At 45.2% G+C, this 25,776-nt stretch overlaps 4 protein-coding genes across 8 annotated transcripts in view; 2 read left to right on the top strand and 2 right to left on the bottom strand.

Annotated features, from left to right (window-relative positions):
• Positions 1–6,272: 6,272 nt before the first annotated feature.
• LOC136508195 (putative pentatricopeptide repeat-containing protein At1g10330) overlaps positions 6,273–25,776 on the top strand; it is a 218,801-nt gene continuing 199,297 nt past the window's right edge. The window contains exon 1 of the mRNA XM_066502823.1: positions 6,273–6,284. The gene's annotated coding sequence lies outside the window, so the exon portion shown is untranslated. The remainder of the gene's footprint in view (positions 6,285–25,776) is intronic.
• On the bottom strand, positions 12,117–15,594 carry LOC136508006 (protein DETOXIFICATION 41). Its single transcript, XM_066502598.1, has 10 exons — positions 15,458–15,594; positions 14,654–14,687; positions 14,268–14,577; positions 13,601–14,145; positions 13,425–13,511; positions 13,268–13,324; positions 12,941–13,179; positions 12,724–12,842; positions 12,539–12,625; positions 12,117–12,367 (listed from the first exon to the last, which is right to left on the bottom strand). The coding sequence occupies exons 3-10, from the start codon at positions 14,556–14,558 to the stop codon at positions 12,302–12,304; spliced, it is 1,491 nt and encodes a 496-aa protein (XP_066358695.1). The 5' UTR covers positions 14,559–14,577; positions 14,654–14,687; positions 15,458–15,594; the 3' UTR covers positions 12,117–12,301.
• LOC136508004 (pentatricopeptide repeat-containing protein At5g16640, mitochondrial) lies at positions 16,552–22,481 on the bottom strand. 2 transcript variants are annotated; one of them, XM_066502596.1, is made up of 3 exons: positions 20,230–22,481; positions 17,113–17,274; positions 16,552–16,686 (listed from the first exon to the last, which is right to left on the bottom strand). In XM_066502596.1, the coding sequence occupies exons 1-3, from the start codon at positions 22,370–22,372 to the stop codon at positions 16,619–16,621; spliced, it is 2,373 nt and encodes a 790-aa protein (XP_066358693.1). In that variant the 5' UTR covers positions 22,373–22,481; the 3' UTR covers positions 16,552–16,618. The 2 variants fall into 2 exon arrangements, with proteins under 2 accessions (XP_066358693.1, XP_066358694.1); XM_066502597.1 differs by lacking the exon at positions 16,552–16,686 and having other exon boundaries at positions 17,144–17,279.
• LOC136508007 (uncharacterized) lies at positions 17,144–22,941 on the top strand. 4 transcript variants are annotated; one of them, XM_066502599.1, is made up of 3 exons: positions 17,144–20,171; positions 20,321–20,467; positions 20,564–20,697. In XM_066502599.1, the coding sequence occupies exon 1, from the start codon at positions 18,465–18,467 to the stop codon at positions 19,002–19,004; it is 540 nt and encodes a 179-aa protein (XP_066358696.1). In that variant the 5' UTR covers positions 17,144–18,464; the 3' UTR covers positions 19,005–20,171; positions 20,321–20,467; positions 20,564–20,697. The 4 variants fall into 4 exon arrangements, with proteins under 4 accessions (XP_066358696.1, XP_066358697.1, XP_066358698.1 ...); XM_066502600.1 differs by having other exon boundaries at positions 20,355–20,467; positions 20,561–20,579; XM_066502601.1 differs by lacking the exons at positions 20,321–20,467; positions 20,564–20,697 and adding an exon at positions 22,832–22,941.

Below are 25,776 nucleotides of genomic sequence, written 5' to 3'. Positions count from 1 at the left end.
GACATCAACAACACTGCCTTCGCTAACATTTCGCCGAGGGCTTGGCTAATGACTTTAGCGTCATCGATAATACCTTCACCAGCATTTTGGTGAGGGACTTTGACTTTGACTTCGGTGTCATCGATTATGCCCTCGCTAATGTTTTGGCGAGGGTTTTTTTTCCATTAGCCTCGACATAATCGACATCACCTTCTCCATCAATTTAGAGCGTAGGGTAGCCATTGGCATCTTTGACTTTGTCTACGCCATCAATTTGGGGCGAAGGGATCGCCATCGGCACCTTCGACTTTGCCTCCACCGTCAATTGGAGCGGGGGGGGTCGACATCTACAACATATGTGATGACAACAACCATGCCTGTGTCATTAACTTCAAGCACGTGAAAGCATTTCTGACAAGTGCTAGCAAAGAGGGGATAGCAAGGAGCTCATTGGACAAGCAATTCATCTAGAGATGAAGGCCTTTCGTAGCACCCATGAGTGAAAGCTTGAAGACATGTCGTGACTACGTAGATTTCTTCGGCAAAGGCTCAATTATGAAGGAAAGGTATCAAGGGCTCAAATTAAAGGTCATGCGAGGGAGCAAGCTCCAAAGACGGAGTCATGGAGATTCAAGTGTAGGTCACTATCGAAGACTAGCCAAAGATAAAATCATGCCTAGACTATTTCTATGTAAGCGAGAGTCATGTGCCGGGTCTAAGTTGTAACTAGGCCACAATTAATTGTATTCATCTATTGGATTTTGTACTTTTGATCAAAATCGAATAACTAAGGGGCTACTGTTGAGGGTGTATCATATGTTAGGGATGCAATTACATAGCCTAGGGGGCTTGTGAGATAATGTTTATGACCCATTTGTAGCCCTTAGAGACCTTTTTGTAAATTCAAGCCCAACCAAGGGAAATAATGAAAACCTTCCCTCCCACAACCTCTCCTATAAAAGGGGGAGAGAGAGAGGGGAGGTGGAGGAGGAACTTGGTCCTTGACTCATTTGTCACTCTCTCACTTTCTCTACTTCCGTCTCTCTATGTTCGATTCTAGACCAACACACCTGTAGAGCATACACGACACAATCTCGTTGATCTTCCACTCTAAGTAGAAGTACTTGACTACATCATTCTTCATTGCCCCATATCACATAACAACAGTATATTCCCAACGCTTGGGTCCAGCCCATAGCAAAAAACTGATATCTTAATCAACTCATACAAATAAGAAACTAATGTTGAGAAATGTAAAACATTGGAAGGACAGACAACTGTCCTCACTTTGGTATGTAGCAAAGCTGCCAGTACTATTAACATTGTCTTGGTTTTACCTGTCCCTGCAAAACCCTAACCAACATTTATACTTTGAGTATGAGAACAATTTGCATTAGAAACCATTTTTGTTGCAAACTGATTTTGTGCTTAATTGAGATCATAATTCATAAAGAGATCTGATGTCTTTATTTGAGTTGTATAGATCTAGCAATTTTTTAGCATGTCTATGAACAAATCACCATCTTGAGCAATGTAATATCCATAGCTAATGTTGACATCCAAGTAAAACAGACTTTCTGATGTCATTGGCAAGACACTGAATAGCTTATAATAGACTGACTGAGAGATAAACTTCAATGATAAAAGTATTTTGGCCCTAGTTTCTTCAATTAGCGGTCTCTTAAAACCTTTCCGGTAATCTTAGATTCAAATCACCTTTCTTGTAGTTGCAAAACTAATTAAATTGGAATGTGTAAGTGAGCTAACATGCACGTACAAGGCTACATGAACAACAAATTATGTAAGTCACTTGTACTGATGGTATAATAAATAGCAAACAAAGAGAATTGATTCATCGATAGTCCCTTGCTGACTGATGAAATAGACCATGATAAGAGCATGGACTCCTAATCATGATCTTCAATGTCAACATGGCCCAACACATGTGCATGCAGCTGCACCTCCAAATTTTGGCCACTGCCAGTTATGTGCGCTTGGGGGTTTGAAGCTTGATTAGCGGCAACGGATACGCCATCGGCAAATGTTTGTTGCAACATGGTGCTATGGAGCAGAGGATGACGAGACGAGTGAGTGATCGATGGGCATGACAGGGATGAGCACACACACTGAATTGAAGGTCGGCTGTGTGTAGGTGACTGAACAGCCGAGCAGTACTGGAGACTTCTGCTGATGGTAATGTCGGAGCTGAATAGGAGGACCAATAGCCGAGTTCAATGGTGGCGGTGACAGGTGATCTTTTGGCACTCAAAAGCCAAGTGGTCAGCAATGTCTGTTTATGATTGAGGGACCAAACAAGAGATGAGACAACTGGTGGTGGATGCCAATGAAGATCAAGTTGCAGAAAGCACAACGAGAGTTTACATGTGCTGCTACAGATAAAAATAGCACCTTTAAAGAGCCGAAGTAACTCAAAAGGTGAGCCTGATGGTGCGGTGGAGGACGTGTTGCGTGCACGCCAGCAGTATCTCTTCATCCATTGGTCGACAAGCAGCGATGCGATTGTGATGGTATGGGTGGCGACCGGAGCTATAGAAAGGAGCGCAAAGGCCAGGACTTTGGGGTGGACGATCAAGCCTTGTAGACGAAATGCGCAGCAACAAGAAGGGCAGGCAAACCCATTGCTGCTCTCTTCCCCTTCTTGCTCACCGTCGCCGTGGTGGGTTGGGGTGGGGTTTTAGCCTCCTGCCTCCCCATGTTTGTTCTTCGTTTATCCCCTCTCTTTTTGCCCTACACTGCGCTTCTCAGCCGCGGCAGAGGAGAGGGAGGCACCTGGTCTGCTCATTCTTGAGTCAGACCTTATGGTGTTTCGGGTTTCAAATGTGAGGCTTTTGCATCCTGTAACATAAAAAATGTGCTCTATCCATTACTAAACTTTTGCAGCCGTCTATGAAATATGCTCTACCCATTATTAAACTTTTGCAGCCGTCTATGATATATGTAATACATGAAGCAATTTGTGGTACACTTATAAACTAGATGAGATGAGATGCATATATCCAACTTTTCCTAAAAAGAAATCATAAATATTGTCAGCTAATTATTTACTTGACTTCTCTGTAGGGTGCAAGCTGATCCTGTTGTTTACATACCACAAATGGAGGCACTAATTGAGTTGATCCGGTCTGGTAAAAGGTAAGAGTTGTTTCCTAATTTCATTTCCTAGCTATTCTGATGTGTCTTTCAATTGAACTTTTGAACACATCCTTACATATCATTGCCAGGTTATCATGTCACATCTGCATGCACTGTGAGGCATATTTCAATTAACAGAATCTTTACCTATTTCAGTTCAGAAACTTATTTTATGGCTCTACTACTTAACAGGCAGCTTATAACAATTCTACATGTTCACTTGACACAACCTAGTAAATTAAAATGTATATCATAAGACACAACAATGCCAAACACTTCTCAAAACTATGTTATGGCATATGTCAAGCTTGACCACCAATGTCTCATACACGATACCTCCTCAAAGTCGTACCACCACTATAATTTTACCATGAAGAAGAAGTCCTCTTTTTACCTCAGGAAAAAGAAAGGAAAGGGGTCTTGGGATTATCATCTCTTCTTTGCTGAAGTCAAAATCACAAAGGAAGGAAAAGAAATCATTTGCTACCCACGTCAACGTGGTGACAACAGTATAAACCTAATCTCATGCCATACTTTAAATTCTTAAGCACCATACTTTAGATTCTTAAGCACCATACTTTAACACAGATCTTAAACATAGATTTATTTTAACAACTTTTGTTAATTGTGTATCTGATTCAAAGATGTATCTATACTATCTTTCAAAAGGGTCATTGTTTGGGTTGCCTAAATGTTGCAATCAACCTTATTGCACCAACAAGTGGCGGGTACGAGAAGGGCCACGAGGACTCTGGCTTTCCATTTGACACCTTCAGTGACAGTGACTACGAATTATAAGGTATGCTTATTGTTTCAGAATTCTTTCTTATTTTTTCATTACTTTGTTGGGTTGTTTTATCAACTTTAGATCCGGTTAGTCAGAAAGTTTCATGTGAAAGTTGAGAACTCCCACTAGGATTTGATTGAACCTAATATTACTGTTTTCTCTTTAATAACTGTTATGAAGTGACTGCAGTGACAACTTTATAACAAAACAATGTGTTTGAATTGAACATCTATGTAGCCTTGAGTTCATTTTCTGTAGATTTGAAGAGCAATTCTTGTATGTTTTGGGAGTTGCTCGTTTTTTTCCTTGAACGACGCAGGAGAATTGCGTGTAAATTCATTAAGATAGGAGAAAAAACAAGGGAGAAGGCATGAGGCCTACTCCCCGAAATTCCCAACTCACACACCCACACCTAAACTAGAAACTGACCTGACAAGAGGAAAAAATACATATGACCACAACCAAGAAACTCAAACCCATTCGAAGGCGCCATGGCTAATTGGAAAATTATTTGCTTAGATAAAATTTGTTCGGGTTACATTTAAATAAATCATGTGATGAAGCTCATTGATATGCTGGTGAGGTTGATTTGATGGAATCTGTATCATGTGATAAAGCTCAGTGATATGCTTGTTAGGTTGATTTAGGGGGTTCTGTATCCTTTCTGTTCTCGCCAAAGCCTACACAATCGGAATGGATGCTTTCCTCCTTTAATTTTTATACTGATGAAATAGATGTTTTCTTCTCCACTGCACAGGAAAATTTCGATCTCATTGTGGCTGCTTCATAGTCGACCATCAGTCTGCCTCCGCCTAAATAACATTGGGGGCACCACGAACAAAAGGAACTGTTTGGACTTCCCGGACATCCTGGCGTTCCTGTACATATAAACTTCTTTCCTTCCTTAATTAAGAGGCAGAGGTCCTCCCAGGTTTTCGAAAAAAAGATCTTGTTTGTTTTGATTTGGAACTATGGAGTTGTTACATGTGTTAGATGTAGTGCCTCTGGTTTGAAACTATGATACCATACTTTGGCGGCACCTCTTCATGTGTGTACGTTTCCTAGCTGCATCTCATGTCAAATTTGCTGAATCATTGGTGGGCATTGAATCTTTGCAGATTGCTAACATGCCCGCTTAAAAATTGAACTTTCCACAGTAGGTGAACACGTTTCTGTTAGATTGATCTCCCAACCAATAAGCCCAACGGCCTATTGGGCCTTGGTCACGCGCCCTGATCGGGGGCGCCCAACCCTACATGGTTGGTGGGCCCTCGTCGCACTGTGCTATATAAAGAGGTGGGGGCTGGCGGCTCAAAGCACGAGGTTCGTCGTAAGCCGCAAACCCCACTGACAAACCCTAGACCGATCTAAGAGGGCGCGCAGCCAGCGACGAGAAGCTCCGCTGACTTCACCGTCGTCACTGCTACGCCGTCCATCTGCACTGCATCGATGTCCGTGCAACCTCTACTCCACCCGTCGCTGCTCGTGTGCTACCTCCATCAACGAACCAGCGATGGCCAGCTCAACTACGACTTCATCCGAAGGCTCAGGTTCAACACCAGCACCTCTACCCTATCTCCCACTCTCTGCTTGTTCTAGTTCATTATGTTCAACAGCAAACCGCCTAGATCTACCCTAGTCGATCCACAGAATGCAACAATGGTACCAGAGCCACGGTTTAGGTATAGATCTTGGATTCTAGGGTTTGATCTAGAACGGGTACCGATTAGAAAGGAAAAGATGAAGAGATCCAGTGGATCTAGAAAGTAGAAAGGGCTTCGGCCAATAAAGGGTTCGATTGAACCCTAAACTCGATCCCTTCGGATCTGAGAAAAGATGATGGTTCGGGAAAAGTGAAGAACCGAACATCCAAACCCTAGATCGGGTTTTGGGATAGAGATGAAAACTGGAAACCAAATTAAACCCGAAGGCGATTCGGGGGAAAAAAAGGGAGAAACAGTGCCGTCCCTAACCCTAACCCTAACCCTAATCGGGAAATAGTGCAAAATCCGAATCAAAGAAACCGAAAGGGGAAGAGGGGAAGGGAGTGGCTTACCTCGCCGTCATGCACGCCGCCGCGTGGGGAAAAGAAAGGGCCGGCCGGGGGGTGATCTGCTCGCCGAAACGGCCACTAGGGCGCCACGGCCAGGCTGCTCGATGGCGGCGCGCTCACCCGCTGGGGAGCGCGCACGCCGACGAGGGGGCCGGAGACGGCGCTGGGGCTCGCTGATCTCTCTCGCCGTCGAAGCTCCTCGCTCAGTGTCTGCTGCGGCGGGACTGAGTGGAGAGGAGAGAGCAGTGAGGGGCGAAGAGAGAGAGAGAGAGAGCGAAGGCCGAATGGCGCTAGGTCAAGGGCGCCGCGGCGGTCACCGGGGTTTTGATCCTGCGATGCGCGTGGGCAGCCGTCGGATGGAGATGGACGGACGGAGATGATTGGGCCAGCGCCGCAGCCCAGGCGGGAAAGGGCGCAAGGCCGAATTCCCGGCCCAGGCCCAGGTTGCGGCCTGGGCGCGGGGGAGCGCTGGCGCGCGCGGCTGGGCCGTGGGTAGCTGGGCCGGTCGCGCTGCTATGGGCTGAAATTACCGAACAGTGAAATTGAATTCTTTTTTATTTTCCAGAAACTGTTCATTCATATTTGATGAATTCGAACTGAATTATGATGTTGAAATCTATATAATTTTGATCTAACGTCAATTTTGTTTAGAGAATAGTAAAGTGCAGTAACAGTTTTTGGAAAATAGAATTAAAAGATTTATTAAAGTTTCCGCTGCGTACTTAAAAATTATTGCTTTCATTATTAAATTCGAACCAACGGGAGAATTTAATTTTGAAACATAGATAATTTTTACAGTTATTATAATGTTGTTATTATTCTGACCAACGTTGATTAATAGCAATATTATAATATTGATGTTATTATGGTTTTTTGTTATGCATTATTTCTATTTCTGCCCAACGGTGATATAGATTTAATGTATAAAATAATTGTATGTTTTAATTTTGACCAACGTTAAACTAAGGCATGCAATTATTGTTATTATTATTTGTGTTCTCATACTATTTGAATTGTGTTTTCAGGAGGATACAACTTGATGAGTTGTATCAAAGAGATCCCTACTCTAAAAGGTGATAACTATATTGAGTGGAAGAAAAAGATAGACCTGGCTTTCATCCTCGCTGAGGTGGACTGGGTTGTCACCACACCGTGCCCCAGAGAACCTGTGGCACCGGTGAGGGAGACAGATGAGACTGATGCTGCATGGCAGAACAGAAAGCGGGATTTTACTCCTGTAAAGATGTCCTATGACCTTGAGCATAGGAAATGGGTCACTGCCAACAAGAAGTGTTTGGCAGTGATAAAGAACACGATTGAGCCTACTATTGTGGGCTCAATTACAGACTATGACACGATCACAGAGTACCTAGAAAGAATAAAGAGTCAGTTCACTGGCTCTTCAAAGACATATGCAACCCAGCTGATCAAGCAGCTGGTTACAAAAAGGTACTCTGGTGGTGGCAGTGGCATTAGAGAGCACATACTAAGAATGAGCAATCTGGCATCTAAGCTCAAACCAATGGATTTGGCACTCAAGGATGAGTTTCTTATTCATTTGATTTTTGCTTCCTTGCCCAAAGAATTTGACACCTTTGTTGTTAATTACAACATACATCCTGAAAAATGGAATTTAGAAAAGCTCATAGCCATATGTGTGTAGGAGGAGGAAAGAATAAAAGTTTCACAAGGTGGTTCTGTCAACTACCTAAAAGATAAGAAAAAGAACTATAATAACAGCGCTTCCTCCAAGTCATCTGGAAAAGGTCCCATGCAACAGTCTCAGAACAAGCAATTCCCAGTGGAAAAAGACCAGTGTCTCCATTGTAGAAAGACAGGACATTATAAGAAGAATTGTCCCGATTTCCTAAAGATGATAATGAAGAATAAAGGTGAGAACATTATTACGTTCGTAAATAAATCCTTGTATGTAAAGTTTTCAAAATCTACTTGGTGGATTGATTCAGGTGCAACTATTTATGTTGCTAATTCATTACAGGGATTCCGTTCGATGAGAACTTTGCAAAGAAGCGAAAGTTTCATTAAAGTCGCAAATGGAGTACAAGCAGATGTTGAGGCCGTTGGAGATCTTCCTCTAGAGCTTCCAGATGGCTTCATACTTTTTCTTAGAGATGTTCTTTATGTACCTTCTTTGCAAAGAAACCTGATTAGTGTATCAAAGTTGGATCATGATGGTTATGATTGCCATTTTGGAAATGGCAAATGTCAGATATTGTTTAATAATAAATGTGTTGGTCTTGCCTTCTGACAAGACGAGCTTTATTTGTTATCACTTCGTGAAAATGTGAATTCCGTATGTGATGTGAATGAAAATGTATCCTCATCGAACAATGGAAACAGAAAACGAAAGAGAGCTCACGATGCGTTGTCGAAATTATGGCACTGTCGTTTAGGCCATATTTCAAGGGGGAGAATAGAAAGACTAGTTAAGAATGATATTCTTCCTCCATTAGAGCTCTTAGAGTTAGAACAATGTAGAGATTGCATAAAAGGAAAGTATGTAAAGAAAATTAAGAAAGATGCCAAACGAAGCGTAGGAATTCTACAGATTATTCACACAGACATATGTGGTCCTTTTCCTATGAAAAGTGTGGATGGTTATGATTCATTCATAACATTCACAGACGATTACTCTCGCTTTGGCTATATTTATCCAATTAAAGGAAGAACAGAAGCGTTGGATAAATTCAAAATATTTAAAGCAGAAGTTGAAAATCAGCATGATTTAAAGATTAAGATAGTCAGGTCTAACCGTGGAGGAGAGTACTACGATCGGCATACCCCATATGGACAAGTTCCTGGACCTTTTGCAAGGTTCTTACAGGAGAATGGTATAGTCGCCTAGTATTCAACACCGGGCGAACCTCAGCAGAATGGAGTAGCTGAAAGGCGTAACCGTACCCTGATGGATATGGTGCGTAGTATGATAAGTTACTCCACTTTACCGATGAGTCTGTGGATGGAGGCGTTAAAAACCGTCATTCATATTCTCAATAGAGTACCAAGTAAGTCGGTGCTCAAAACACCGTATGAGTTGTGGACAGGAAGAGTACCCTCACTTAACCACTTGCGTGTGTGGGGGAGCCCTGCTGAGGCTAAAGTTTTTAAGCCAAACATTGGAAAGCTAGATCCTAAAACAGTGAGTTGCTATTTCATTGGCTACCCAGAAAAGTCAAAAGGTTTTCGTTTCTACTGTCCTAACAGACATACAAAGTTTGTGGAAACGAGACACGCTGTCTTCCTAGAGGATGAAATGATTAGGGGGAGCATGGTAGCTCGAGAAATTGACCTCGAAGAGAAGCGGGTGTATGCACCCACTCTAATAATTCATGAGCTATTTTTCTCACTACCTACTGTTGCTGCACCGATAGTACAAGACACTGTGGTGACAGCACCTGTTGTTATCCCACCTGTGGCAACAATGAATGATGATGAGGAACCTGTGCCTCAGGATCCTATAGAACCTATTGCCACACATGAGGGGGAGCAACAACAGCCTCAAACAGAAAATGTGCCAAATAAGGAGGCCCCTAGAAGGTCTCAAAGAGTTAGAAAATCAGCTATTCCTGCTGATTATGAAGTGTACAACACTGAAGAATTTCAAATGGAGGATGATCCCACCTCATTTGAAGAAGCCATGAAAAATGATCATTCATCAAAGTGGCTTGAGGCCATAGAAGATAAGATGACATCAATGAATGCAAATAAAGTTTGGGATTTAGAGATAATTCCTAAAGAAGCCAAAACAGTAGGCTGTAAATGGGTCTACAAAATAAAACTTGACTCTCAAAGGAATATAGAGAGATATAAAGCCCGACTTGTGGCAAAAGGCTTTACACAAAGAGAAGGGATTGATTACAACGAGACTTTTTTTCAGTCTTATGTAAGGATTCCTTCAGAATCATAATGGCATTAGTGGCACATTACGATTTAGAACTACATCAGATCGATGTAAAGACGGCATTTCTCAACGGAGACTTAGAAGAAAATGTTTACATGGCACAACCGAAAGATTTTGTCATGGAAGGAAAAGAACGTTTGGGATGCCGCCTAAAGAAATCCATTTATGGATTAAAACAAGCTTCAAGATAGTGGTACTTGAAGTTTGATCAGACAATAAAGAATTTTAGGTTTAAAGATAATGTTGAGGACAATTGTGTCTATGCAAAGTTTAAGAATGGAAAGTTTATCTTCCTTGTCCTGTATGTGGATGATATCTTACTTGCTAGTAGTTATGTCAGTCTACTACTGGAAACAAAGAAGTTTTTGACCTCAAAGTTTGATATGAAAGATCTTGGTGAAGCTTCGTTCGTTCTAGGGATCGAGATTCACCGAGATAGAAGTAAAGGGGTATTAGGACTGTCATAAAAGGCATACATAGAAAAAGTCTTAAAGAAATTCAGTATGCACAAATATAGTCCCTCACCTGCTCCTATAGTCAAGGGCGATAGATATGGGGATTTTCAATGCTCCAGGAACCAATATGAGATCGATCAAATGAAAGTGGTTCCATATGCTTCAGCTGTCGGAAGCTTGCAATATGCTCAAGTGTGTACGCGCCCTGACTTGGTATTTGTTACCGGGTTACTTGGCAGATTCCAGAGCAATCCTGGAATAGAACACTGGAAATTGGTAAAAAAAGTCTTGCGTTATTTGCAAGAAACGAAAAGCCTCATGATGACATATAGAAGATCTGATTCACTCCATATAGTGGGATATTCTGGATATGTGTTCACTCTCGCAGGGGGAGCTATTTCATGGAAAAGCTCAAAGCAAACCGTCACTACATCGTCCACAATGTATGCCGAGTTTGTAGCGTGTTATGAGACAACGGAGCAGGTGAACTGGCTAAAGAAGTTCATACCCGGTTTGAAGGTGGTTGACGACATCAATAGACCACTGAAGTTATACTGCGATAATAATCCAGCAGTACAGTATGCTCACAACAATAGATCAAGTGGTGCTGCCAAACATATTGACATAAAGTATTATGTTGTGAAGGATAAAGTCCGGGATCAAATGATAAGTCTTGAGCATATAAGTACTGAAAAGATGCTCACGGATCCGCTTACAAAAGGCTTACCACCCAACGTGTTCAGAGAACATGTAGCCGGCATAGGTTTAAGGGAAAGCCTATGATTCCTGAACTATAAAGGGCCCAAAAATTAAAGTAACTATTTCAGATCAGAGACGTGTATTGTAGCTGTTAAATCTATCGACGATTGACCGTGACGATGAGACATGCTCTATGCATCATTTGTGAAGAAATGAGTAAGGATAAAAGGATTGAAGTTTAAAGTTTAAAGATAAAAGTAATAGTGAGATCAAGGGGGAGAATGTTAGATTGATCTCCCAACCAATAAGCCCAACGGCCTATTGGGCCTTGGTCACGCGCCTTGATCGGGGGCGCCCAACCCTACATGGTTGGTGGGCCCCCGTCGCACTGCGCTATATAAAGAGGTGGGGGCCGGCGGCTCAAAGCACGAGGTTCGCCGTGAGCCGCAAACCCCACCGACAAACCCTAGACCGATCTAAGAGGGCGCGCAGCCAGCGACGGGAAGCTCCGCTGACTTCGCCGTCGTCACTGCTACGCCGTCCGTCTGCACTGCATCGACGTCCGTGCAACCTCTACTCCACCCGTCGCTGCCCGTGTGCTGCCTCCATCAACGAACCAGCGATGGCCAGCTCAACTGCGACTTCATCCGAAGGCTCAGGTTCAACACCAGCACCTCTACCCTATCTCCCACTCTCTGCTTGTTCTAGTTCATCATGTTCAACAGCAAACCGCCTAGATCTACCCTAGTCGATCCACAGAACGCAACAGTTCCACCAGGCCGGTTCCCCTCTACCCTTCTCCCTCGGCCTCAAACAGTCACAAATCTGGATCCGTTGTTATTTGCTCAGTTGGTTAAACTTTACCAAATTATGTTCGGAGGCAACAAACCAAACCAATCAAGAACCTGCTTCAGAGCAGAGGAGCTCGGCGTAAAGAGCTTTTAAACCCATCAAGAGATCAACACACATCATTACCAACCCAAGAAACCATAGCAAGAGCCGTACCAAGCCAAGAACAAGAGACACCAAAAGACGAAAGGCAAAAATCAAAACAAAGCACACGACACCTTCATCCAACCTATACTTCATTGCCACCTGCCAGCATGTATACATGGCAATTCGGGGTATCAGGTTCGTGGAGCAGCAGCAATTACATCCCAATAAATCCAGTTCGGCAATTATAGATTAACAAAAGGTTCATGGCCTAAATTCTGCTTATTGCACAATCTCCCACCCAACTGGCGCTGCTTCGATCATGCGATGATGTCATCTACAGGAACCACACCTGTCTGTTTCAGTCGCTGCATCGCCTTCTCCACCTTCCAATGAAAATAACACAATCAAGACTGCACTCAAGCAAATGTTTCCACTGAACATGAATGGGAGAACAATTGTCTTAAAAATGGCTTGTTCGGTTTCTTTTTTCAGCCGGAACAGTGTTTTTCAGCCAAGTTTCTGACCAGCGAACGGAGCCAATAATGTGCACTCACCTCCTTGTCCCAGTTAGTCCTGACTGTGAGAATAATCAGGGCTATCGTTTGCACAGCGACCCCTATAATTAAACCCCACCATATTCCCTGAACACAAAGACAGAATGTAGCTGATCAGCACCTTCCTCTGAAAACTGTAGGAGTTACTAAAAGTTACACGATTCTATAAGGTAAGAGGAAGTTACAGCTGCTCCAAGGCTTGTTTTGTATCCTAGAACGCATCCAATTGGGAGCCCAATCAGGTAGTAGGCCCCAACATTGACATAGGCAACTATTGCTTGCCATCCACTCCCAATGGCAACCCCTGAAAAAATTTTCAGAACGGTTTCGTTATGTGCCTATGATAGCGCTTGATGAATACAAGCTAGGTAGCTTCCGTGATACGTGCTTTGCTTTCCATACCTGAGAGAATTGGCTGAATCCCATTCAAGAAGATGCTGATTGCCATCAGGGGCATCAGACTGATAACAGCCTCTATTACTGTTGCGCTACTCGTGTAGAGTGTACTCAGTGGATACCTCAGAATTAAGACTGTAATCGTCGCAAGAAAACTGAAGGCGATGCTCTCAATGACAACTACAATGACCGAGAACCTTACTACCTTTGGATGGCCAGCACCAAGCTCATTGCCGACGCGAATACTGTGTAAGAAGTTCATGAGTCATGACAGCATTTATATTGATGAAAGTATATGGAATATACAGGCATAGCTCAGGCATTTGCACTGACCTGGATGCATAGCTCAAGCCAAGCATGATATTGAAATCCCAGTTCCAATAATTGATGCTGAAACGTGTCAAAGAAAGTGCACCTTTGAGTTATGTCTGAATATGAGTGTATGGTCAGGAAACGGGAAATGGAATATGAATGTACAGCGCGGCCCTACCAGATTGAGAGAGAATCAAGTGCAATCTCCGAGTTGGGGAGGAAACCAGTAAGAAGCACAAATCCTTGTACGTACCAGATCTCCAATCTAATTAAGAATGCAGAAACTAGGTATAATAATGTAAACCAGCAAGAAGCATCTAAATAACTAAGCATGACTAGTGCCAGATCGCTCACGCTAGCATGATGGCCGAGGCAAAAGCAAGCTTGGCATATCCCCAGAGGCCTCTAAAGGCGAGCAAGGACAGTCCGGTCCACGTTTCTTTACAAGCTGGGCTCCAGACGATGTAACCCCATGTCAACACCACAAGCACCCACCAAGAGAAGCTCAGTATCAGTGCTGCTCCAAGGAGGCCCAAGCCAAGCACAAACACTGCTAGCCATGAGGCAAGGGTGTGGAAGATGAGCACTGCCAACGTCATGTATGCCACAGGATTGACGATGTTCTGGGCCTGCAGGAACCTCTGCATTGGGCAGAAGAGGGTGAAAGCAAGCAGCTGCAGCAGCAGGCCACGAGCATACAGCTGCCCCGCCGCAGCCACATCCGCCTCCTGCCCGATGAGGCGCAGGAACGGACCGGCGTACCAGTAGAGGAAGGCAATTGGGATAGCCGTGATGAGCTGGAGCACTAGCGCCCTCTGGCACACAATGCCCATCGCTGCATACCTCCTGGCCCCGTATGCCTGACCACAGACAGTCTGCACCGCACTTGCCATGCCAATCTGCATTGTGCATGTTGAGGAACAAGCTAAGGGGACGCTATGTTTCAGCAAATGCATGCAAAGGACTGGAGAGTGGAGAGTGGAGAGTGAAGGAAGGAAGAAGACACAGTTGCATTGCATACCATGACGCCATAAGCTAGGCCCTGGATGCCAATGTTGGTGATGGAGGCGCCGGCAAGCTCAAGCTCACCGAGGTGTCCGACAAACATTTGTGTGACGAGGCTGAGCGTGAAAGTGAAGACCGTGGTGAGGATGGATGCCCACGAGATGCGCCACAGGTTGCCTGCCTCCCATGCTGCCAGCCGCGCCAGCACGTCCCATGGTACAGGCTCCTGCTGCAGCAGCACCTCCGACGCACCCGATGATTCGTCGATGTCCAGCAAAGGTGCAATCACATTGCTGCCTTCCCCCATTGTCTGTTCTCCGTAAGTTCTGCACTGAGTTTAGAGTTCACTCCATAATGGAACAAGCCATTTATGCTGATACATGCATATGACCTGCACCTAACCTTCCTGGGTCACTGCTACCAGTCGACTTGATGGCTGAAAAGGTTGGTGGAAGGGGTTAGGTGTGAACATGAAGTGGCAATGCAGCTTGGAAGAGGGCTTTAGTATTAGTAACCTACCAGTCAATGTGTTGTGACCATATTTCATCGGAAAATAAGCTGATTACATACGTCTATACTCTACCATGAACTATAGTGAGATCAGATAATCTATATTGTACCAACTGCCTGTACACTGCTTTACAAGAACAACGGACAATAAACCTATTAAACCTTCGGATCTGTCTAGCATTTATTTCTCGGGACTAGGTAAATGGATTAGATAAATGCTCGTGCGTTGCAAAGGGAACAAATGAAAATAAGAATAATTTACCATTAAAAAACGATGTTATTTCTAGCCCACCGTCGTATCATGAGTTGAGCCATCACAATTAGCACTGAAGCACACAATTCAAGTTCACGCGAACGGTAGCAACCCACATGAATTAAAAATCTTCTAAAATTCTTTTAATACATGTGGATTGAAAAATAATTTGTGCTGACAATGTGAATTCATTATATGTTGGCAATATGGAATTCTCGTTCTGCTCATTTGCAGTGGTATGACAATATCCTTTCTGTTATGGTTTTCTGTACAGGCAAATAAATTTGAATAAAATAACATAATGGAACACCTCATAAGAAAATAATGGTACAAAATTTCAGAAGAAAAAATCTTCACCCAAAACTTAGTGCGATGCTAGAAAACACACGCAGTCTAGGATTAAAAGATGAAAGGATTAGAAACAAGTCGGAGAGAGTAATTACATGATTATTAGAAAAACTCCAGCAAAACATTTAAGTCCATGTAAGAACAGTTAGGCATGTGTCTCTTGATTGTCCTCTTTAAGTGAGTGCATTCAGTGGCATCACGAGGTTTCCAAACACTGGTGTCCATTGCATGTATGCCTGGCATTGTTTCCAAACGCTGCCAGCGTCCAAGGAACAGGTGCCTGCCAGTTAGTGTGGGATGACGGCAGATAGAAGCTATCACCAGTGCATGCAGCAAGGCAAGTTTGACAGCTCTCAGATGCCACTGGTTCTTATGCACCTTGGTCTGGTTATCTCAGAAGCTATCTGATCAAACAGATCAGGTGATCCAACACCTCTTAACCATAAGATTGCAGGAATGTGAAAAGCTATCAGAAATCTGTCAGATTGCCAGTAAAATACAAATACAATAGAAAGTCTAAGATATAAACAGGATATAGTTCCAAGACCCAGTTTTCCCATTGTACAAGTTGAAACAGAGATGGCTTCTACTTCCTCCAGTTTCTATTTTTTCTTATTGATAATGTGGAGGATTGCAAATAAAGGAAACAACCAGTAAATCTAAATCATGTCACTAAGACAGACAGAAAAGAATGCAGCGAAATTAAGGAAATATTCTGGCTTTTCAAAAGTTCTTGCGTTGTAGCCAATATAAAATTCAGTCATCAGGAAAACCATAAATGTGATGTTGTAATGATAAAGTAACATGTGTGTATTATATATTATTCTAATGGCCTTGCTTTACTTTTCTACCCCACAAGAAGTTTAGCCTTGAATCAAGTTGTTTCTGGATCTCCAGGTCCAGGGTTACATGAAAATTGGCATGAATCAAACAATAAAAAAGATTTAACAGAAAAAATGAACAAAAGCAACGTTTACCAATGCTTTTGTGCCTCAGAATTTGCTTCCTATTTTTATCAGAATACCCTTTCAATTTTAGAACAGAACACCTAACTAACCTTTCTATACAGGAAAATTTGTGTAGTAATTTTCCCAGTTCCTAATATGCAACAAGGCTATTACTCCAGTTTTCCCAACTCCTAATTTGCAGCAAGGCTATTACTCCAGTTATCCCAGCTAACCACAGATTCCAATTACTCCAGCTGGAATTAACTCCCAACTTAGAACTGGTCACCTTGATATTGGTTGACACTAAAATCATGCAGAAGTTGTTTCGTCGTAAACCAGGTTCACGGTCACCTCCTCACCATTATGCATGTTCACGCCTGCAAAGAAATAAAACAAGCAAGATTTGGAGCATGAATACACTGCAAGGATCCATCCTCAGTAGATGTATAAACCCAAGCCAAATTTCACAGCAAATTGGCAAGCTGTACAGGGGCAAGAAGAACGGTGTCAGTGGGGAAGCACTAAAAATAGAGCTATCCTCCAGTCAATAGAATATGGATGTATTGTGTAACCGAACTATATAGCAGCATTTTCATGCACCAACAGATTGAACGAACAAGATTTATGAGCACAGAAACTGTCAATTTCTAGAACAGATATCCCCTATCGTTCTATCTCCATCTCTCTCTGCCTCTCAAATAGAAATGGGAGATATCAATAAAAAACCGATTATGTTCTAACTTTTCAATGAACGATTTGAAGCTGCAGCTCAACAACAAAAAAACATCATAGCTAATTCTCACCAGTCACCAAACTGAACATCTGGTAGTGGCACCAAACTGCATAGATTTTCAGGTCCAGTAAGAGCTGATGATATGTTACTGTACAGTTAAGACTCATGAGATGTACCCTCGGCTCGAGTCTCCATATAAGGTACATGTTGTGGACGCTTTCATTGGAAAGCACTATACTAAGAAGAAGAAGAAGGCGTCAGCTGCCTCTAGTGGCTAGAATTAGTCCAAGCTAGCTAATAATAGAACATGCAGGAATAATAGGAATACCACAGCCGCTCATGTGGGTGCTATAACCACAGGTGCGGCTGGGGATTAGGATCAAGCAGAAGTAGAGTATTGATGATCAGAGCCTCCCAGGGAGGGCGATCAGGCTCTGATGCTGCCATTGTTCTAGGACTAGCCATTGTGATCTTCCCAGTTCATCAATAAGAACTCCCCAGATTACTAGCCATAACATCTGGTATCAGCAAGCCTCTCGATCCTCTCGTCTGCCATGGGTGACGATATCAAGTCCGCTCTGGACGCCATCTTCAACAAACTCTCCACCGTCGAGCGCGACATGACGACGATGAAGGGCGATCAGAGCCGCCTCACCGTCGCCGTCAACCGGCTGCAGTCAGACCACCTCTCCTCCGGCGGCTCCCACAGTGGCAAGGACGCTGCCCACGGCGCCCCTCTACCTCCGCCTCCACGCGAGCACGGCAAGCACAAGCTCTGGTTCCCGCGCTATGACGGCAGCACCGATCCGGTCACCTGGCTTCACTAGGCGGAGCAGTTCTTCCGCGCTGATCGCACGGCGAACGACGAGCGGGTGTGGCTCGCCTCCTTCTACATGGAAGGCGCTGCCCAGGACTGGTACTACCGCCTGGAGCAGAACCGCGGCGCTCCAACGTGGCCGGAATTCGTCGACAAGGTGCAGCGGGCGTTCGGGACGCCGGCGCGCAGCAACCCGCTCGGCGCCCTCATGAAGCTCCGCCGCACCGGAACGGTCGAGGAGTACAAGGCGCAGTTCCTGCCCATGCTCGAGCGTTGCAGGGCACTCTAGGAGCAGGACCAAATCAACATCTTCACCGCTAGCCTCCGCAACCCGCTGCAGATGGACGTCGAGCTCCAACATCCTGCTACCCTCGATGACGCCATGGGCCTTGCGCGGGCCTTCGAGCACCGCTTGGACCTGGATGATGACGTGGACCTTTCCGTGTCCCGCACCAACCCGCCGAACCGGTCGCAGCCGCCGCTAGCGACGTCCGTGCCCTGGACGCCGTCCCCCAGCCGCCAAGATCTCGCCTCCGACCCCACCAGCCCCAACCAAGGCCGCTCCCCCTGCGGGCGCGCGCTTCAAGCGGCTGACAGCGCAGGAGATGGTGCAATGCCATGCGGACAGCCTCTGCTTCAACTGCCCCGAGAAGTTCACGCAGGACCATAACTGCACGAAGAAGGGCCTCTACCTGATGGAGCATGACGACGATGCGCCGCTCGACGACGCCGTGGCAGACGAGCCCGCCTCCGACGCCAATGTCGTGGTCTGCCTCCATGCCCTCATAGGCATCAAGACGGTCGACACCATGCACCTGGCCGCCTCCGTCACAGGCGCGTCCGTCCAGGCTCTTGTGGACTCTAGGTCCACACACTCCTTCATCGCTGCGGAAACCGCACGCCGCCTCGGCCTCCAGCCCGCGCCGCGTCCCGGCCTCACCGTGGGCATCGCCAACGAGGAGCACGTCCCGTCCGCCGGGGTCTGCGCCGACGTCCCCGTCACCATCGGCACCGAGGAGTTCCTCATCGACCTCTTCGTCCTGCCCCTCCCCGACTACGAGCTCGTGCTGGGCTACCACTGGCTCCGGTCCCTGGGCCCCATCCTCTGGGATCTCGACCGCCAGACCATGGCATTCTGGCGCTAGGATCACCGCGTTCGCTGGACCGGCGTCACGACCACCAGGGCCCCTGCTCTCCACGCCATCAAACGCTGGACCTCCTTCAACTACTCTTGGCTGAGTTCGGCGATATCTTCGACACGCCGTCATCGCTGCCTCCAGTTCGTGCCTGTGAGCCGTTTGAGGTGGTTTATGGCCGACCTCCGACCTAGGCTTCATACTAGCCCGACCTCTCCAGGGTGGCTGCCTTGGACAAGCAGCTGACAAACAGGGATGAGTTCCTGACTGGGTGTGGCTCCGTCTACGGCTCCTTCAAGATCAGAGCATCATGATGCAAAGCCATGATGCCGCTCGCCGAGATGTCTCCTTCAGTGTGGATGACTGGGTGTGGCTCCGTCTACACCAGCGCGCTGCGGTGGCCATCAAGAGCAGCCAGGATGTCAAGCTTGCACTCCGCTACTACGGCCCCTTCAAGGTGATCGAGCGCATTGGCTCGGTTGCTTATCGCCTCCAACTTCTAAACAAGGCGCGCATCCACAATGTTTTCCATGTGGTGTTCCTGAAGAAGTACCACGGCACTGCACCGACGGACATTGTTCCACTGCCCACGGTCGTCCACGGCCACGCTGTCCCGGAGCCCAGACACATTGTTCGCGCAAGCCTGAACCATGGTGTGTGGGAGGTTCTGGTGCACTGGCTCGGCCAGAGTTCCTCTGATTCCACCAGGGAGCTGCTCAATGACTTCAAGGCCACCTACCCCAAGTTCTAGCTCGAGGACGAGCTGTTTCAAAAGGAGGGTGGAAGTGTTGTGGACGCTTTCATTGGAAAGCACTATACTAAGAAGAAGAAGAAGGTGTCAGCTGCCTCTAGTGGCTAGAATTAGTCCAAGCTAGCTAATAATAGAACATGCAGGAATAATAGGAATACCACAGCCGCTCATGTGGGTGTTATAACCACAGGTGCGGCTGGGGATTAGGATCAAGCAGAAGTAGAGTATTGATGATCAGAGCCTCCTAGGGAGGGCAATCAGGCTCTGCTGCTGCCATTGTTCTAGGACTAGCCATTGTGATCTTCCCGGTTCATCAATAAGAACTCCCAGATTACTAGCCATAACAGTACAAGACCATATAATTTCCCTGATTTGGATGCAATGGATTGTTCATTAAAGCTCAACTGTCCTATCAATAAAGACAGGTAATACCAGAGTACTATGATACAAATCAGTTATCTTGTTTTTCTTGTTCTAGAATACCTCTTTCAACAAACTTAGTGATAAGCTTTCCAGCAGCTTGTCTCTCACCCGCTAGGGCCAACTGACTGTCAACCTTTTGACATAATTTAAGATCAGGAATTAAGTTTCTCTGGAACATGCGGCAGGCCACATTATATGATTGAACTGGGAGTCCTCTATTCAGAAAACTATCCATCAAAATGTGGCATGTTTGAGCATCTCTTTTTGAGGCAGTTCTTAGTACCTTGCTGAGGAGATTGTAAGCCTCACTAAGTTTACCAAATGCACATAGCTTCTCAATGACCTGATTATATGCACTACTAAACCCTTCTTTTGTTAACATCTTATCCAGCAGATTGAGTAAATCTTCCACTGCACCCTTTTCACAATATCTATGTATCACAGTCCTGTATGTGACAGGTGTAGGGAGCAAACCTCTATTAAGCATTTTCTCTACAAGCGCTGTTGCTTCTTTCATTTTACCTTTCCTTCCTAAAGCATCAACAACAACAGTGTATGTAACAACATCAGGATGCCTGTTGGTCAGATACATGTCATCCAGCAAAGATAGTGCTGATTCCAGATCACCCTGCCTAGAAAATCCATGAATTACAGTAGTGAAGTTAACAACATTAATGAAGCAGCCCTTGCTTTGGCACTGCTCCATGAAGTCTTTGGCATCTGCAGGTTTTCGTTCCTTGCATAATGCGTGAATCAACAAGTTAATCTCCACTGTTGTGGGGAAGAAACCCTTCTGCAACATCTGCATTACGACATCACATGATTCCTTTAACTTCCCTTCCCTCCGAAATCCATGCATAACAACACTGTATGTGATATCACTTGGAGTCCACCACTCTTCTTCGCTCTTGTTTAGCAATTCCCATGCTTCTGAAGATTTCCCAACTTTGCAAAGCCCATTTAACAGTGAAGTATGCGTGACTGTATTTGGCTTGCAACCATTCTTATACATATGCTTCATCATCTTTCTTGCTTGTTCGAGTTCCCCAATCCGGCAGAATCCATCTACAACCGCACTATATGTTACAACATCAGGGCGGCACCCCTTTGAAATCATCTCGCCTATAATTTCCTTTGCCTCTGCCATCCTACCATTCAAGCAAAACGAATGCACAATCGCACTATAGCCGACCTCGTCAACACGGAATCTTTTCCCCTCTGACTCCCTCAAGAAACTCAACGCCTCATCTGCATGACCATGCTTTGCAAGACCATGAATAAGCATGTTATACGTGACCTGATCTGGAAATATACCTGCATCATTCCTCATCCTCTCAAGCAAACTCCGCACCTCTGCCACCCTCTTCTCCTTGCACAAGAAGCTCATCACTGTAAAGTAGCTAACCTTATCTGGCAGGCACCCATTTTGCAGCATTGAGCCGATCATATCCAATGCATCAACAATCCGCTGAGCTCCGCACAATCCCTTGATTAGGCAATTGTACGTGACCACGTCCAGGTCAACCCCAACACGATGCATCCTCTCGGCAAACTCGAGCGCCTTGTCGACACGTCCGGCCACAACAAGCACGTTCACCGCCACGTTGCATATACATATGTCAGGCGCGCACCCGTCCTTCTGCATGAGCTGGAGCACACGCATGGCGGAGCGGAGCTTCCCTGCGCGGCTGTACGAGAGCATGAGGTGCGCGAACTGCCGCGTGCCCCGGCGCATGCCTCGCCGGATCATGAGGCGCATGACGCGGCGCGCTGGGTCGTGGAGCCTGGTGCGGCTGAGGAGCGCAAGCATTTCGTCGAACACCTCCGGGGCGTGGCGGTACTTCCACTGGCGGTCGGCCCAGCGGAAGAACTCGAACGCGGCGCGGGCGTCCCGCTGTGCCTGCGCGCGCAGCACGGCGCGGACCTGCGGCGGGGTCAGCGCGCGGAGGAGGTGCCGAAGCTGCGCCTCCAGCTTGGCGCTCCACGAGTCCCGGAGCTCGAGCAGCCTGCAGGTGTCGCGCACGAGGCGGCTGCGCAACTCCTCCGCGAGGTCATCTTCAAGGAGAGTCTCGTTTGCGGCGGGAGCCGGCGCGATCTCACCGGCGGCAGTAGAGGATGTGGCGGCGGCGCAGAGCCGGTTGGGATGGAGGAGGAGGAGGCATCGGCGCGGGAGCAATGGGTTGTTGGTTAGGTTCCTGAGCATGGCGTGTGCTCGTGCATGCGAGAGGCCAGCGCCTGGGAATCTGGGATTATGTTAGTGGTCGGCAATGGCCGGAGGATGCCGCCGCCACGAGCGGAGTCAGTTGGGTAGCAGAAGCAGCTGTGGGTCAGGTCAATTTTGCTGAAATGACATTGACCTCGTTCGGCTTTGTGGCTGAATTGCTGGGATGGAAACACACACACACACAAAAAAAAAAAAAAAACAAAACAAAACAAAACAAAACAAAAAAAAACCCTGAATAGTGCGGATTACGAGTCATTGTAAGAAATTCCGGGATTAGACATTTAGGAGTAGTACAGTTTATATGACATATAAGCACAATTTTTTTTTTTTGGCTTAAAAGCCAAATTAAATCCATAATAACGAGATCGTACATTTGGTCTCCACCAAACACTTAACATATACTCTATCTAATCCTAATATTACTTCATTTTGACCAAGACGGACAAGAAGACGAGGGATACAACAACACAAGGCTGCTGAAATGCTCATCAAACGTGGCTTAGAATTAAAATTAGTGGCGAACTTACTACTTTCATTATATTGCATTCAAGTAAGGTAGACGTAAAATAAAGAGGCCAAATGATACAGTAGAGCTTTCATGTATTTATAGTGGGTTTAATTTAAATGAAAAACTATATAGACTTATATTTAAGTTTGGAAAATAATAAAATGTATGAACATCACTCTCTTTGTAAACTAGAAATGTATCCTTTTATTTTTTTTTATATATTTTACAAAGTGTGATGATTTTTTTCTTTCCATTCTCCCTTTTTTGGTTTTTTTTTTTTTGGATTGGTGTCATTACAATTCTTGAAGATGTGAAATATACCATTACTATTCGTCTATCCGGAAGCGTGCCATTACAATTTTGACATACTCTGAAATATGCCATTATGTAAGCGAGAGAAATGTTTGGGCCCGCCTGCAGGCTTACGTGGCATACGGTCGACCGTATCCGTCCATCTCCCGTCTTCATCTAAACGGCACGGTGAATATTGCTGTCTTCCCCTATCTGCCACTCTCGCTCTCTCTGTCTCTCCCCAAACCAAGAACCCTAACGAGGCGCTGGTGGCGGCGACGAACCCGACGGCGGCGCAACAATCCAAGGAGACGGCGCAAGGGGGTCCGTCAAAGGGAGGCGATGGAGTAGCGTGCGGGTCAATGGCGGACACGGGCCCGCGTAGGTCGCCGCGGATGGAGGACAGCAATGAAAGGTACTTTTCTTTCCTTGTTGCGAACACAACCGAGTAGATTAGGCCTCGATTTATGCATTGGCGTTAGTGAAGTGTAGATTTTGATGTGATTTGGTTGATGCTAGGGTTCCACTATTTTCGCTAGAGATTAAAGTGGAAGCATTCTGTACGACAGACTCTTTGGGTAGGAAAGCTTACACAAAGGGCTCTATGATTAAGTAGGATGTGGAGATAGCCTCGTTTTCCTTTGATTTACCGATGACCAACTTGAGCAATGTTGTCAAATGGTCTCCTACTCAGTGTCCTGCTGTTTGGTTCTTTGACAAAAGGGTGTGTGAAGATGTCAGACTAGAAAACTAGTTCTAGATGAAGGACATGTTTGAGACGTATAAGGAGCAGATGAGTTGCCAGATTGTTGTAGGAGTGTTTGACAAATCTATGTGCCCTGGCAACCCAAACCTTGCTGATAGTAATGTTAACTAGCCTACATCTAAGGCAGATGATGCACCAGAGGTTCCCATGGAGGCTGAAGTTAAGCCTGAACTTGAGCCTGATAGGGAGCCAGATATGTTTGATAATCCTGAAGAGTATGTGGGTTATGACGATGAGGGGATGTACATGCCAATACCACCTACATAGCCACCTAGCAGTTCACAACCTCATAGTAATTCATCTCCACCTTATTCTCATGATGCTAAAAATGATAATGCTGATCCTTTTCATGTTGAGGCAGAGGTCACTGATGCAGACCCTGAAGAGATACATGTCATCCATGACCCAGAAAATCCCAAGATTGTGAGGGGGGAAGTTATTTCCTGATATTTTAGCATTCAGGAAAGCTATCAGGCATTATGTTGTGACTAAAGGCTTTGAGTTAGCTGATCTAAAAACAGACCCAACAAGATTTATTGCTAGGTGCAAAGCTGAGGGATGTCCTTGGTGCATTCATGCATCTAGGATACATGACCGCAAGACAATAAAGGTAAGTGGTTGTGCACTAGTTCATTTGTTTTTTGTTTGCTTTACCTGACGTTGTTTTGTATGTGTAGATCAAAGTACTGCCAGCACAGCATAATTGTCTAAGTACAAAACTTAGAGAAGGAAAGATGGCAACATAGGACTAGTGTGCAGACAGGTTGGGAGATTGGCTCAAGAAAAATCCAATAAAAGGTCCAGGTGATTGCAAGGATAAGTTGGAAGGTGACTATGGCATTAAGCTGAAGTATTCAAAGGCTTGGTCAGGTATGAAGGTAGCATTAGAATAAATTCATGGTAAATATGAGGAAAGTTTTCAATTGTTATTCAATTGGGCTGCTCAGATTGAAAAGGTGTCTCCTAGTAGCTTAATAGAGATAGAGCTTGAGAAGGTTGGTAAGAAGAACAGGTTTAAGAAGATTTTTATTGCTCTCAAGCCTTGTTGTCAAACTTGGCTTCAAAGTGTACCCTTCACTGCTGGGAAGAAGAGTAGGCAGACCAAGGGTTGTCAGAATTAGAGGGTACCTAGAGAAGAGAGCCACAAAGAAGAAGGTAAGGTGCAAAAGATGTGGTGACTTTAGGCATTTTGCCAAGACCTGTAAGGAGGCAGAGCTAGGAGAAGATGGAGAAAGAAGACAAGGGTCTTCAAAAAGGTATTACAACTACTTCTATGTTGCCATTTTGCTCCAACTTGTCACTTGCCAAAACTAACAAAGTTACTATTGTGTTTGCAAAGCAGGAAGAGGCCAACAGAAGATGATGCTCGACCTTTCTAGGTGAAGAAGAAGAAGTTTTAGAAGAAGAAGACTAGTACTAAAAAGAAGAAGACTCCCATCAAAAAGAAGATAAAGAAGGTAGCAGTTGCTCCACCAACAACTGTTGTCAACAGCATCAGGCAACTGGTCTTTGATGCTCCACAACCGACTAATCCTTGATGGCTAGATTCTCCAATGCTAGATGGACAACATCAACAGCTTTTGTGAACTTTGTGGCCTTCTTACTGTAGTCTGTAATGGGCCTGCTTTTGATCAATCTATAATGAAGCCTGCTAGTGAACTGTAGTCTATAACGTGGCCTACTAATGAACAATATGTAATGTGCCACTTCTGTGTCGTGCTAGTGAACTGTAGTCTATAATGTGGCACTTGAACTTGTCAACTTTCTCATCTGTTGCTGTTAGTCTACTTTCTATGGATATTCAATGCAAACTTGGTT

This window comes from Miscanthus floridulus, chromosome 15 (assembly GCF_019320115.1).
Source record: "Miscanthus floridulus cultivar M001 chromosome 15, ASM1932011v1, whole genome shotgun sequence".
Taxonomy (NCBI): Eukaryota; Viridiplantae; Streptophyta; class Magnoliopsida; order Poales; family Poaceae; genus Miscanthus; species Miscanthus floridulus.
Note: the sequence above shows the minus strand (reverse complement) of the source record. Positions and strands in the feature narration are given on the sequence as shown.

Bases quoted from the DNA above. Each gene is read 5' to 3' on its own strand.
- LOC136508006 (XM_066502598.1), bottom strand. From the start codon at position 14,558: ATGGGGGAAGGCAGCAATGTGATTGCACCTTTGCTGGACATCGACGAA. The intron at 14,146-14,267 runs GTATGCAATGCA...TGCACAATGCAG, and splicing joins GCCTAGCTTATGGCGTCATG to ATTGGCATGGCAAGTGCGGT. The intron at 13,325-13,424 runs GTAGGGCCGCGC...GACACGTTTCAG, and splicing joins CTTGATTCTCTCTCAATCTG to CATCAATTATTGGAACTGGG.
- LOC136508007 (XM_066502601.1), top strand. From the start codon at position 18,465: ATGGTGCAATGCCATGCGGACAGCCTCTGCTTCAACTGCCCCGAGAAG.
- LOC136508004 (XM_066502596.1), bottom strand. From the start codon at position 22,372: ATGCTCAGGAACCTAACCAACAACCCATTGCTCCCGCGCCGATGCCTC. The intron at 17,275-20,229 runs GTATTCTAGAAC...TTCTTAGTATAG, and splicing joins CACTAAGTTTGTTGAAAGAG to TGCTTTCCAATGAAAGCGTC. The intron at 16,687-17,112 runs GTGAGAATTAGC...ATTTCTTTGCAG, and splicing joins GATGTTCAGTTTGGTGACTG to GCGTGAACATGCATAATGGT.